Genomic DNA, 12,260 nt, shown 5'->3' on the forward strand with positions numbered 1-12,260 from the left:
ACTGAACTATGGGGAGAAGGACATTCCCAGGGGGGTAGCCATTGTCTTTCCAACATTCATGAAAGGCTAAACAAACTACACTCTAGGTTGTTCCAGGATCCCATGTACATTCTGTGGATGCTCTTGTCTTGTGTGTAATATTTGCATTGTAACTTGTGTACTGAAAATCATCTCTAGATTACATGTAGCTCTTAATACAATATAAATGTTAACAGTTGTTATAATGCATTAACTTGGGGAAAATGACAAGAAAACTGTACGTGATAAGTATGGGTGCAATATTCTTCAAATGTCTATTGATCTGTAGATAGTTGAATGCACAAATACAAAACCCACCATGTATGAACAGCTAGCTATACTGTTCACTTGAGGCATGAAATGCTGCTGATCAAATGTAATTGAAAAATTCATTTGGCATTTCTTTCTATATATCCAAAACCTTTAGGATAACGTTGTCCTAGACACTACATAGACAAGGAGTGTTCTACATGCTATTTCTATAAGATGTTTTCTTTAGCTCTCTTCTCCTTCAGTGTCCTTATTTTTACAGGCTAAAGCACACCCAAGTAGCAACTGTTCCTATGTTGGAAGAAGACTCTTTGTTTAAACAGTTCTACTCTTTCCCAGGATGTTTGCTTCCTGAACAGGTAAACTTCAATGAAGTTAGAAGATCAGTCTTTGTGTAAGACTGCTGTTCTAGCTGATGATTTTAAACTGTTAGCTGAGTGCCCCTTTCCCTAATCTTTAACTTAAATGATCATCATTAGATGTGAACACACAAAGTGATATCCGGGGAACTGCTAAAGCTCTTCTAAGTTGTGTGCAATCTCTGTTTCTTAACTGAAAAAAAAAAAGGAAAGTGATAATTGTCTATCAGATGTCTTATTTGGAACAAAAGTATGTTTGCTTTTTTTTCCCCTTCTCAGTCTTCCACATCGTATAATCATAGAACCAATATTGCTTGCATAAGATCTTCCTGATTGATTTACAGAGTGGGACCCTGGAAGAGGAGGGCTATGGAGCAGTAGTGTAGTATAGTGCTTTGAAGGAAAACCAAGGTATTTTTCATTGCCAATGAAAAGAAATGTCAGTTCCATTGAAAACTAGTCCATAGGTTACCACAATGGAACATTTTTTATATTGTGAGTAAAACTTGTCTTTTATGTATGTAACAAGATACTGATTTTTCATTTTGATCATGCAGTTAATCATGAGTGAACAAAGCAATGTGGCTGTATATTTACTTAACCTTTTAATGTGCAAATCCAAATGAGCAGAGATGCTGAACCTGAGGGGTTGAACACATTGAGAAGCCCAAATAGATCTGTTAATCAAGTAAAACTTCATTTCCCCCATGCTCCAGGTATTATACAAAGCTGCTCTGTGTATCTCCTAAGTTTTTGTTGCCTTGTGTCTATGAAATGTGGATGCAAAAAAGTATGCTGTCTAACTGCAGCACATTTGGCCTTGAATGATTATTTGATAGTTTTCTTATAATGATTAATCAATGTGCATGGGAAACATATTTTAATGATTGTTTAGATCTTGTTCAGTATGTTATCTGTAACCACAGAAATACAGTTTCATTTTCATTTAATCTGTATACTGTTGCGTGAGTAGTTATGTATTTGCCTTTATGACAAGCTAGAAACCAGGCTTTAATTCAAAGACAAAGCAAAGAACCAGCCTTCATCCCCTTTCTCTTCCTTGTACCTATCCCCCTAGCATCTCTATAAGGACACATCCTTATATGCCCAACTCTATTTATCCCTCTGATTAGCTTTTATCTTGTCCTATTATGACTAAGAGTCCTAGGAACATAGAAGTCAAGGTCCTAGATACAAAGAGCAAGACCGTGTATGCAGGTGGAATGTGGGCTCTTTGATGATGCAGAGGTCATTGCTGACAGAATCAGAGTATTATAGAGAGTAGAGCGGCAAACTATTGTTACATTTGGTAAGCAGAGGTAATTAAAGGTTATTTTAACTGCCTTGTCTGTAGTACAATGGAAAAACAATTATTTTTGTCTCCTTTATTTACAAACCATCTCTTCTCAAAGGAAGTTTATAAAGAAATATAAAACACCATTGTTGGGGCTGGAAAAGAGAGCTCACTGGCTTAAGGAACTAGCTGCTCTTCCAAGGACCTAGGTTCAATTCCAAGCACCCACGTGACACCTCACAATCATCTGTAACTCCACTCTGAGGGGGATTTGATGCCATCTTCTGGCTGCTATACATTCAGGCAAATACTCATACACATAATAAAACAAAATAAAATGATAAAATAAAATCTTGTAAAATTTAACACCATTAGATTTCCTGGATAACCACAGAAAATTTCAAATTTCTTGGGAATTTCAGTAGAATACAAACTGAACTAAGAGTTACTTTTTAGAAGTTTTTATTGGATATTTTATGTATTTACATTTCAAATGTTACTCCTTTTTCTGGTTTCCCCTCCTGAAATCCCATTCCAACGCCCTCCTGCTTCTATGAGGGTGCTCCCCTACCCACCCAACTACTCCCACCTCACTGCCCTGGCATTCCCTTACACTGGGGCATCCAGCCTTCATGGGACCAAGGGCCTCTCCTCCCACTGATACTAGATAAGGCCATCCTCTGCTACATATGTGGCTGGAGCCATGGGTCCCTCCATGTGTACTCTTTGCTTGATAGTTTAGTCCCTGGGAGCTCTGGGGGGGTCTAGTTGGTTGATATTTTATATCAAAGTTATTTAAACAAAGAGTCCACTATCCAGGGTGGGTTAAATTTAAAGATTTACAGGACATATTAATTGTCAGGTACTCCTGAAAAATGCCTAGAGCTGTGTTAATGCCCAATCCATTTCCAAGCTATCCATTTACTTTTGCTAAACTGTTTCAGATTATCGTTTGCCTGCATCTTCTCTCTCCTGAACATAGAAATTTCCCTTCAAAGTTCTATTTGTACTGAGGATGTCGAATTATCCCTGCTATAGGCTTCCCACAGTATATCATCCATATGCACATCAGAGTGAATGAACTGTGTTAAACACACCACAGCAAATGATCATTAGAAAGGGTGATATTCAGTCCTATCTGTCTCCAACCTCTGGATGACAGGAATTTTAGTTCTGTCTTTGTTTGATTTAATTCAGTTTTGGAAAATCAATAATGAGTCTGCCAACCACAGTACCTGTCCTCTCTGGTGTCCAGTAGGGTAGACTAGACATGGAGGAGGGGTGGTAAACTGTAAGCATAGTCACCCATGAAATATTGCCAAGCCCTGACAAAAAAAAAAAAAAAAAAAAAAAACTTCTGTATTTGGTTTGGGGAATTCATTCCCACACTTCTGGCAATGCAGGTTTTTTAAATTTACATTTATCTATCTATCTATCTGTCTGTCTGTCTATCTATCTATCTATCTATCTATCTATCTATCTATGCCTTGGTGTGTATAGAGGTCAAGAGATAACTTGCTGGACTTGGTTCTCTTCATTCATCACGTGGGTCCTAGCAATCAAGAGGCTCAAACTCAGGTCCTAAATCTTGGCAGAAAGTGCCTTTTACCCACACAGCCGCCTTGTTCAGCACTCCTGCCAGTAATTCTAGACCTCTGATATCCTTCTCGTGGGTTTCTTTTGCTCAAGCTAGGTGATTTATTTCATTTGCATGCAATCTTCGAGTCATTGCTGATACACCTGGCAGAGTCCCTGACACAACAGATAATCAATGGATGCTGTGACATGAATAATAACAACCTAAGTGTATATCATCATCACATTTGCAAAATAGTGGTTTTTTTTATGATGCCAAAAATTTCAGAAAGGTATTCAAAAAGAAAAAAAAAAAGCAATGTTTCTACCTGCCAAAGACTGCCTTTTGGTTTTCTTTCAGTGTTTTTATACACCTACGTAATATTTCAGCATCATAAAATTTGTATTCATGTGTTACCTGCAGTAAAGTTACCTGAGCATTCCACTTACAATTATGTCATTACATGATCCTCATAATGATCACATTCTATGCCTACTTAGTAGCCCTTCATCTATAAGACCTAAAATGTTATCATCTTTTGCCATTTAATTATGCATGGTCTTCTAAGTTTAATATACACTGTAATGAATAATCTATTCCTAAAACATTGTTGGCATCTACTTCCTTCTCAAAGACTAGATACAAATTAAAACAAGAAATTTCTTTCAAGCAATATGAATCTTGAAAAGCCTTTGTCAAATATTTTCGCCCTCATCTCTCAGATGGCTTTATGTAGTCTTCCAACTATGAGCAAATGAAGATGTCTCTATAAACACTTCTCTGTCAATATTGTTACTTTTTACAATTGCAATATTTAATACACATTCCACTTTTATTTTTATCTGCATTTCTATTATTAATAGTAGGAAGACAAAATAGATAATTCCACTTGTCTTTTATATGTCTTCCATTTGAATTATTTGTTTAGATATTTGGACAACAAGGGTGCTGATGATCATTTAGAATTTTTACAATAATTCTTCAGTATTAACTGTCATGGTTGGTATCACTGCTGCTCATATATTTTAAATGTGTGTATCTGCAAGCAATACATAATATATGTCCAAATCCATATTTTGTTTTGTGATTCTTTTCAGTGGTTTCATGTTTAAGAATTCCTTCACATCAAGTTAATTATATATTTGCTTTGCAACTTCCCTATACATTTCTCAATATAGGTGGAATTTACTCAGAAGAGTCAGGTAAGCAGGATTTGTTTAGCTTAATGTTTTCTGAAGATACAGCCTATTTCCTTGAAGTTTTTATCACATATTCCGTTTGTTTGTTTGTTTGTTGAATTTTTTTAATGCTTTCTCCATTTTTCTTCTAAAACTGATTTGAGCCTGTGTCCAAGCCGTTCTTTTCAACTGATACATTTATAATTTATTTTAATAGTACCATGCTGCTATCATGCTTGAGTCTGGTGAATGAATTTAACTCTATTTCAATAGAGAAAAATCAACATCCATCGCTACCTCTGTATACCTACAGTAGCCATGGCCTTCAAGCACATTTACGATCCTCACTTTACCATAATCACAACCTGTGTACCCTCATCTAACTTTAGTCTCTTTGTATCTATCTACCTCCATCATCCGCCACAATCCCACAGGCCCAGCCACCACCCGGTGATATGACTATCTTCTACTTCAATATATAATATAATAATGTTAGATGATGATGATACAACCATTTCGTTGCATTATACAAATTCCTCGACAAAAACTGTATCATAGATTTGGAAAGTAATAAAACTATATAATAGATTTGGGAGAAGAATCACTATTTCATAATGTTTATGTTTCTCACCACAGATAAGGCATGGTTTTCTTTTTCCTTGTTTCTTAGTTTTATGCATCTTGAGAAAAATTTCATAGCTTTCTGCATAAATGTTTACATATTTCTTTTTATTCCCAGGTAATCTATCTATGCACAATTTTTATTGTTTTTAGATAGTTTATATACTCATGGTTGTATGAATACTATGACTTTTCAATATATCTTTGTCATAAAGTACTGGTATTTGGAGTATCCTTTCACCTTTGATCATGTATTTTATCATCAACCACATTTCTTAAGTCATTTAATTAGTTCCTTGGGTTTTATTTTATTCAACTTTGGCCCAATCACATATAAATAAAAAATCAGAACACATTCTAATTTTTTGGCCACTTGCATGAAAAATTTTATTCAAGCATATGGATTAAATGATATTTTATTATTTTATAGAATAACTTTTTAAGGAGGTTAAAAAATGACATGAGCCTACAGCTACTTTAGATATCAAAAGAATGTGACATATTTTTACACTGAATTGTGCTGACTTTTTTCAAGTGTACAGTATTTCCCAATGAAAAGATTTATGTATGACAAACTAAACAACAAAAGCATATATTAGGATATTGACTGGAATATACCAGGAACTTATTCTCAAATAAAAAATCAGTTCCTCTCTTATATTAATCCCAACAACAAAGAGCGAAGTAGTTTAAAAATAAAAACAGAGCTCATATAAAGGGGTTCAGAAACTTCACAGAAAAACATCCCTTTTTCCCGTTTGCTAAGCGTAAGTGTCTTATCTTGAAAGAATCCTTAATGATTGATTTATCAAATCATCAGTGTGTTAATGATAAATGTAGTGTGATGTGTTCTTGGGAAGATTAGATAACTCCAATGAAGTTTCTGAGGAGGAACTTAAGAGAGCTTGGCTCACAATCTAAGATTGGTAATTAATTGTATTATTGTCTTATAACCTGATTACTTATTAGTTTCTAGACGGCTGAAGATCTAGTTTGCTGTTGTCTGAGACTGAGCATGATGTTCACACCTATGTGACACCTATTTGCAGAACATTTGTTGATGTATAAAAGTCTCAGTTGCCACCAAATACACACATCCAGTTAACTGCTAGCAAGCCTAAAATTGTTTCTTCTAAGATGCACTTATTAAAGCTAAGAATACTCCTCTTTTGAAGTTAGAATGAGGTTCTGAACTGCTATTTTCATAATAGTAATAACAACAGTTTCTAAAAAAAAAATTTCTTCAAATTGTCACAGAAAAATGCAATGATACAGAGTTCTCCTTCCTTCACTCATCCATCAGACACTGATTAAGAAACTTCTGCATACAAGAAACAAAAATTAATGGACATTGCAAAGTTCTTAGCCACTAAAAGACCAGGTAGGTAATCATAAATTATGATAGAAACTATTAGCAAAGACAAGAAAAAAGTATTGAGAGAGCTGGAATGATGAGGAAGAGGTAAAGTAGGTTAAACTTGCAGGACAAAAGAAATGAGATTTTGGACACTCATGACATCAGGTCAACGTGGACAGCAGCAAGATGCCCACAATGATTCTGGACAAGTATGGTCCATCTCTAGCATTACTGAATCCCCAAATGAGGTTAGACAATTATGGTCCATCCCTAGAATTTCTGGAAACTGTAACAAGTGTCTAGGTAGAATTTTATGCAAGGAACTGATATCATCCTATTTTCTATAGTAGGTCTGAAAACAATAAGGACAAAAGAGTCTTCTTAGGAAGTTGTACTCATGATCTAGGGAAGAGAATATGGCTTGGACTTTTACAGTAGTGTCAGCGATGGCACAATCATTTTAGAAAAAGATACTGAAGCTTTAATTTATGAGACTATTTGGCGCTTTGGAGTGTTTGGGACAAAGGAAATGGAAGTATCAAAGGTGATGCCTGCTATTCTACCTAAATCATCTTCATAGACTGTATACCCATTTACCAAAATAAGAAAAGAATAGCTGTAGTATTAGGGGTATCTAAGTGACATTGCTGGACAAATCCAATAGAGATATGGGTCTTTTTGTTAACCTATAGTACCTATTGTCCTGATATAAGGTAAGTACAGTGTGTATGAAAGAAGAGATAGAGGGAGGAGTGGGTGAGAGGTGTTTACAGTTTAAGAAATGTTAGTTATTCCTTTGGTGTTAGTTATTCCTCCCCATACCTTCTGGTCTGCCTTCCTAATCATGACCAAATATCCCCCCTCATCCTTCCAAACCTCAGTGATCACTGAAGAAGATGGAGCAGAGGGAGGATGTGAATGATAAGGAAACAGCCTTTTCCTGGCACAGCAGGACAGTTGTACCTATGAAGTTGCAGCTATTGAAACAACAGGAACAAGACCTGCAAAAGCTCAAGGCATGAAGAGGGGAAATGGGCAGAGTCCCACTCCTGCCTGAAGAGATAATGGAAAATCTGAATTTCTGAGAGAAGGTGGGTAGTTTTCTAAAATGGTGTGGTGTCTGGTAGCTCTAAATTTCTCTAATACATAACAATACACCCAATATACAGGCATCATAAATTGGACTTTATGGGCTAAAAAAAATTAGCACCAAAAATTGGGTGGGAATGTTATGAGGATTGGATATAGGAGGGATGGTTACAACCAAAAGACAGTGTATAAAACTCTTTAATAACTAATGAAAATATTTTTAAAAATCTATGTCAACCCTACAATAAATAAATAAAGAGATAAAAAAGAAGAGGAAGAAGAAAAGCTATGAGCAGTTGAAAAAACTCAAGAGGTAAAAGGTGTTTACCACCAGGCCTAATGACCTTAATTCAGTCCTTGAAATATACATAGAGAAGGAGAAAAGTTATTTCTGCTAGTTGACCTCTGACCTCTTCACATGTGCTACAGCATGCACATGCACCCCACACACAGAGACTCATAGTATGTACAATACATACGTACATACATACATATATACACACACATACATACATACATACATACATACATACATGCTTTATAAATACCATGCTCCATTGGATGGCCCTATACCCATGAGTGTATAAACAGCCCAAACACTCCTTCTCTCTCTCTCTCTCTCTCTCTCTCTCTCTCTCTCTCTCTCTCTCTCTCTCTTTCTCTATCTCTCTGCCTATCTCTATCCCTGTGTGTGTGTGAGACAGAGAGAGAGAGAGAGAGAGAGAGAGAGAGAGAGAGAGAGAGAGAGAGAGAGAGCATAAATTTAGAATTAACCTGTATTTAGATAGAGGAGTGAAGGAGTGAAGAAGAAAATACATTGTATGCATGTAAGAAATTCTCAAGAAACTAATAAAAATATAGTTCTATAAATCAAATTAAATATTTTACAAAGAAGAAAAGATGTAGGGTTTTTATTTTTTGCTGTGGTGGTGGTGGTAAGGATGGTGGTGGTATATGTTTTGACTTGGTAGTATAGCCCCAAAGGGAGAAGAATATATGAAATCCCTTGGCATCTAAAGAAGGCCTAAGTCCCACTTTGTTTCAGTTTCCATGTAAGTGGCACATGGGTGAGTGTCTATCATCCCACTTGTCACTCTCATACTTCGGAACACAAAATCAGACAAGTTAGTCACATTAAATATCCCATGCCAGCAAGTTCCTGAACTCATACCATTCTTCATGTTCTGAAACTTGCTGACATAGTATTGATGCTGTCGCTATTACTAGAAAAGTTAGTAAAGTAAGTCAAATCTTCTCTCCCGCAAACTCATGACAACCCAGAACCTGTCCACGTGACCTGATTTGGAAGTCAGATCTTTGCAGTTGTAATTGAATTAAGATAAGGCTATAGTCAGATCTAAATGTTATGGGAACAGTGTTCTTACATAAACACTGAAACATGGACAGGAGCACAGACACAGAGGGGAGGACACATGGATATGAAGGTACAGACAGAATCATGTGATCAAGGGTCAGGAATACCTGAAACTATGAGAATCTCCTTCTCTTAAAAGCATCAGAAGATTTCCATGCTAACGCTGTGATGTTAGACTGAAAAGGTCCAGATCTGCAACAGTAAATTTCTACTTCTTTAAGCAACCAAGTTTGAGGGATATGGCTGTCAGTGGTAGGAAACAAAACAGTTGGAGTATTTCAGTGAAAGTATGTTTTTGAATTTGAAAGTATGACTTGAATTGACATAGCAAATATGTACAATATGGGTTCCAAACACATACATGTCCTTCTCTAAAAGATTTCCCCATGTCCAGGTGCTTTTTATTATTATTAATGTCCCATCTACTCATTTATGTGGGCTTTGCTTTGTGAGTCACAAGCCTGTGTTGCTGATAAATTCAATCACTTCCACAAAATTCCAAACCTAAATACAGAGGAACCAGAGTTCAAATTTAGTTTTCTCTCATCATGAAAATGACACTGTATCCCAGAACACCTGTCTCTGGTGCCTGTCCATTGCAGCAAACTCTGAGGATGTAGAAAAGGCATTGACAACCTTCGTTTTTGATGCCTACAATCAATACTCACATTTGTTAATTAAATGATAAGTTTCGAGGACTGAGTACAATCAATGTCTTATTCACAGAGGAACAGAGTTTATTCTAATACAAGTATTATCAATGAACTTGCCATTGGCTTCTATGGCTTTCATTGGAACTTCTGCTTTGCACATGTGAATTCAAAGTCAAGGTGTTATCAGATTTTGACATTTACAGCTTTACTCTACTTAAATGCATTTCCCTCCCGCAGTCTCTGTTTCATTATCACAATATTGACTCATTCTTGCCACCTAAGGAGATCATAAGAATAAATACTGTAAGTGAAGAGGAAACTATCCAAACTTCATATTCACAGACAGATGCCCAGCCTGAAACGATAAAACAGGAGATGAAGGCATGTTCTAAATTTACCTTTCCTCCCTCTCAGTGGGCTACGCTGCTAATCAGAAGAGATACAAATGTAAGGTGTCACCTCTGTTGTTGGAGAAACGTCAACTTTAAGAAGGCTTGTGTAGGAGGGACTTCTACAGGGAGTTAACGTGTCCACCTGGACTCAAGTTAAAGAAGCTGCCCTTACACCGCCAAATGCCACAAGAGGTTCACTGAGGTTTTGTGAAATACCCATTTCTCCAGAAGTATATCCAGTTTTCCAAGCTGTTATCAATTATTGACTATGACAATTTCTTCTGTTTTCCCCTTTTCCTTATGACGCTGAGATCTTTTAAAGGTTAGGGCTCCCTTATTGAGATATGAATGCTGGCAAATTAACTTCTATCCTATCACAATGGAAAGTTCCAGATACACACGGTTTCAAAAAGGATGCTCACATTTGTGCCCCAAACTGGACACTAACAGTCCTGAGACTTTCCAAGTTTATCCTCTAGGAGACTGACATTGCACAGAATTTTAACCGGAGTTTGGAACTGATATTCTCTTCCACATTCTGTCCACCAGTCTCCACAAGCAGAAGTTCTTTCCCAATCTATTGCAACCCACTAAGCGAACAGAGACAAACAACAAAGGAAAACACGGTCCCATAAAGGTTCTGCCATTGCGTCTGGTGGTCCACACCTGCTAAAAGACAAAAACCATATGGGAACCCTGCCCTGGCAATGCATTCAGCACTCTCTGGGAGCAGCAGGCACTGTTTTATCACCGGCAGGGCGTGCGCGAGTGCATACACAAAGAACTGCTGCTGGGCTTGCTAGCCTTTCGGGGTACCAGCAGACTCCTAGAGCTGGCATCCAGGGTTATCTCCTACGCCCTCCATCCCAGCATAAAAGCGCTATCCTTTATTTGACCGGTGAAGAGCGCAGGCTGGATGATATCGCACGGGTTGGGGGTTGGGGAGTGGGCGGACCCTGAATCCCTTGCTTATTCTCCGAGGTCCCTAGCCTTTGGCATCTCCTAGGAGATGCACAATCAATTGTGCTGTCGTAGAGATCTCCTTTCGCATCCTCTCTAGGCAAAGCCAGATGCCCAGCGTAGCAGCCGTGCGCATCTTGGCAAGCGCCCCTTCTGGAGCCGCTACCCACAAGCCGACCTGCCCGGTGCGCCTGCCTACCTGGTGGCTGGCTGTCAGCAGCGAAGTCGTGGTACCTCATCTGCTTCTCGGCTGCTGCTGCTACATCTGTTATATCGCTCCGAGCGCCATGTTCCTGCTCTCCACGAGCGCACGCTGGGGAACTACTACGGCTGGGAAGGGGCAAGGGGGGCGGGGGCTAGAGGAGGGGTGGGGGCAGAGTCAAAGCTTTCCACTCTCCTCCCAAACCTCTCCCAGCTACTGAGCATGCCCAAGCCGCCTGGTTTCGCCCCTAGGAGGACTGTCCGCTGAGACCACTCAGCTGCTCCGGGTTTTCGGAGCAGCCGGCTGTAGGAAAGCTGTAGCAATTGAGGGGGGTGAAAGGGGGAGTGTGGAGGGAGTGTCTGCACGCCCGAGCTGGAGAAAACAGCCAATCGGATCACACTTTCTTTCTACCATCCCCCTGCGGGCTACTCCCGCATACCCCTCCCTGAACATCCCAGTTTGTCCAAATTTTCTATAGTACCTTTGCAAAGCCGCACTACATCAGCGTGCTAGCTGGCCTCTGTAGCATCACCTGGCCCCGTGCTGCGCAAACTTTAATGAGCCTATGACTTAAAATACAGATTCAGATTCAACTGCCTGGTCCTGAGATTCTGAGCCATGCAGTTGGTCCTCTCAAAGGTCAGGAGGTGCAAGTATCCAGAAACATCTTTCATAACCTCTAATTGGTCGTGGAGTCTTTAATCATCAATGGACTTATCAGCCTAAAGAGTTACTTTCAGCTTTGGATGGCAGCAGCAGTTCAAAAAAGGATGTCCCTGGGGATGCCATGCCTTTCCTGGAAGGAGTCTTTGTAGGGCAGACACTGAAGACAGCATAAAACCATTAGTTTGATCTAGAATTAGGAGCTTCGGAGAAGATGGGCTCTTGGACCAATTCACAATCACTGTGATTCTCG

General features: G+C 38.5%; 1 protein-coding gene across 2 annotated transcripts in view; it reads right to left on the reverse strand.

Moving 5' to 3' along the window:
* Pak5 (p21 (RAC1) activated kinase 5) overlaps nucleotides 1-11,669 on the reverse strand; it is a 273,086-nt gene extending 261,417 nt beyond the window's left edge. The window contains exon 1 of one of the 2 annotated variants that reach the window (XM_076929827.1): nucleotides 11,342-11,669. Coding sequence is in view for 1 of the 2 variants with exons in the window: in XM_034496762.2 (XP_034352653.2) it covers nucleotides 11,342-11,381 (40 nt within the window). In the remaining variant the exon portion in view is untranslated. The remainder of the gene's footprint in view (nucleotides 1-11,341) is intronic. The other variant, XM_034496762.2, reaches the window with a different exon arrangement.
* Between the last annotated feature and the right edge of the window lie 591 nt (nucleotides 11,670-12,260).

Source organism: Arvicanthis niloticus, chromosome 2 (genome assembly GCF_011762505.2).
Source record: "Arvicanthis niloticus isolate mArvNil1 chromosome 2, mArvNil1.pat.X, whole genome shotgun sequence".
Taxonomy (NCBI): domain Eukaryota; kingdom Metazoa; phylum Chordata; class Mammalia; order Rodentia; family Muridae; genus Arvicanthis; species Arvicanthis niloticus.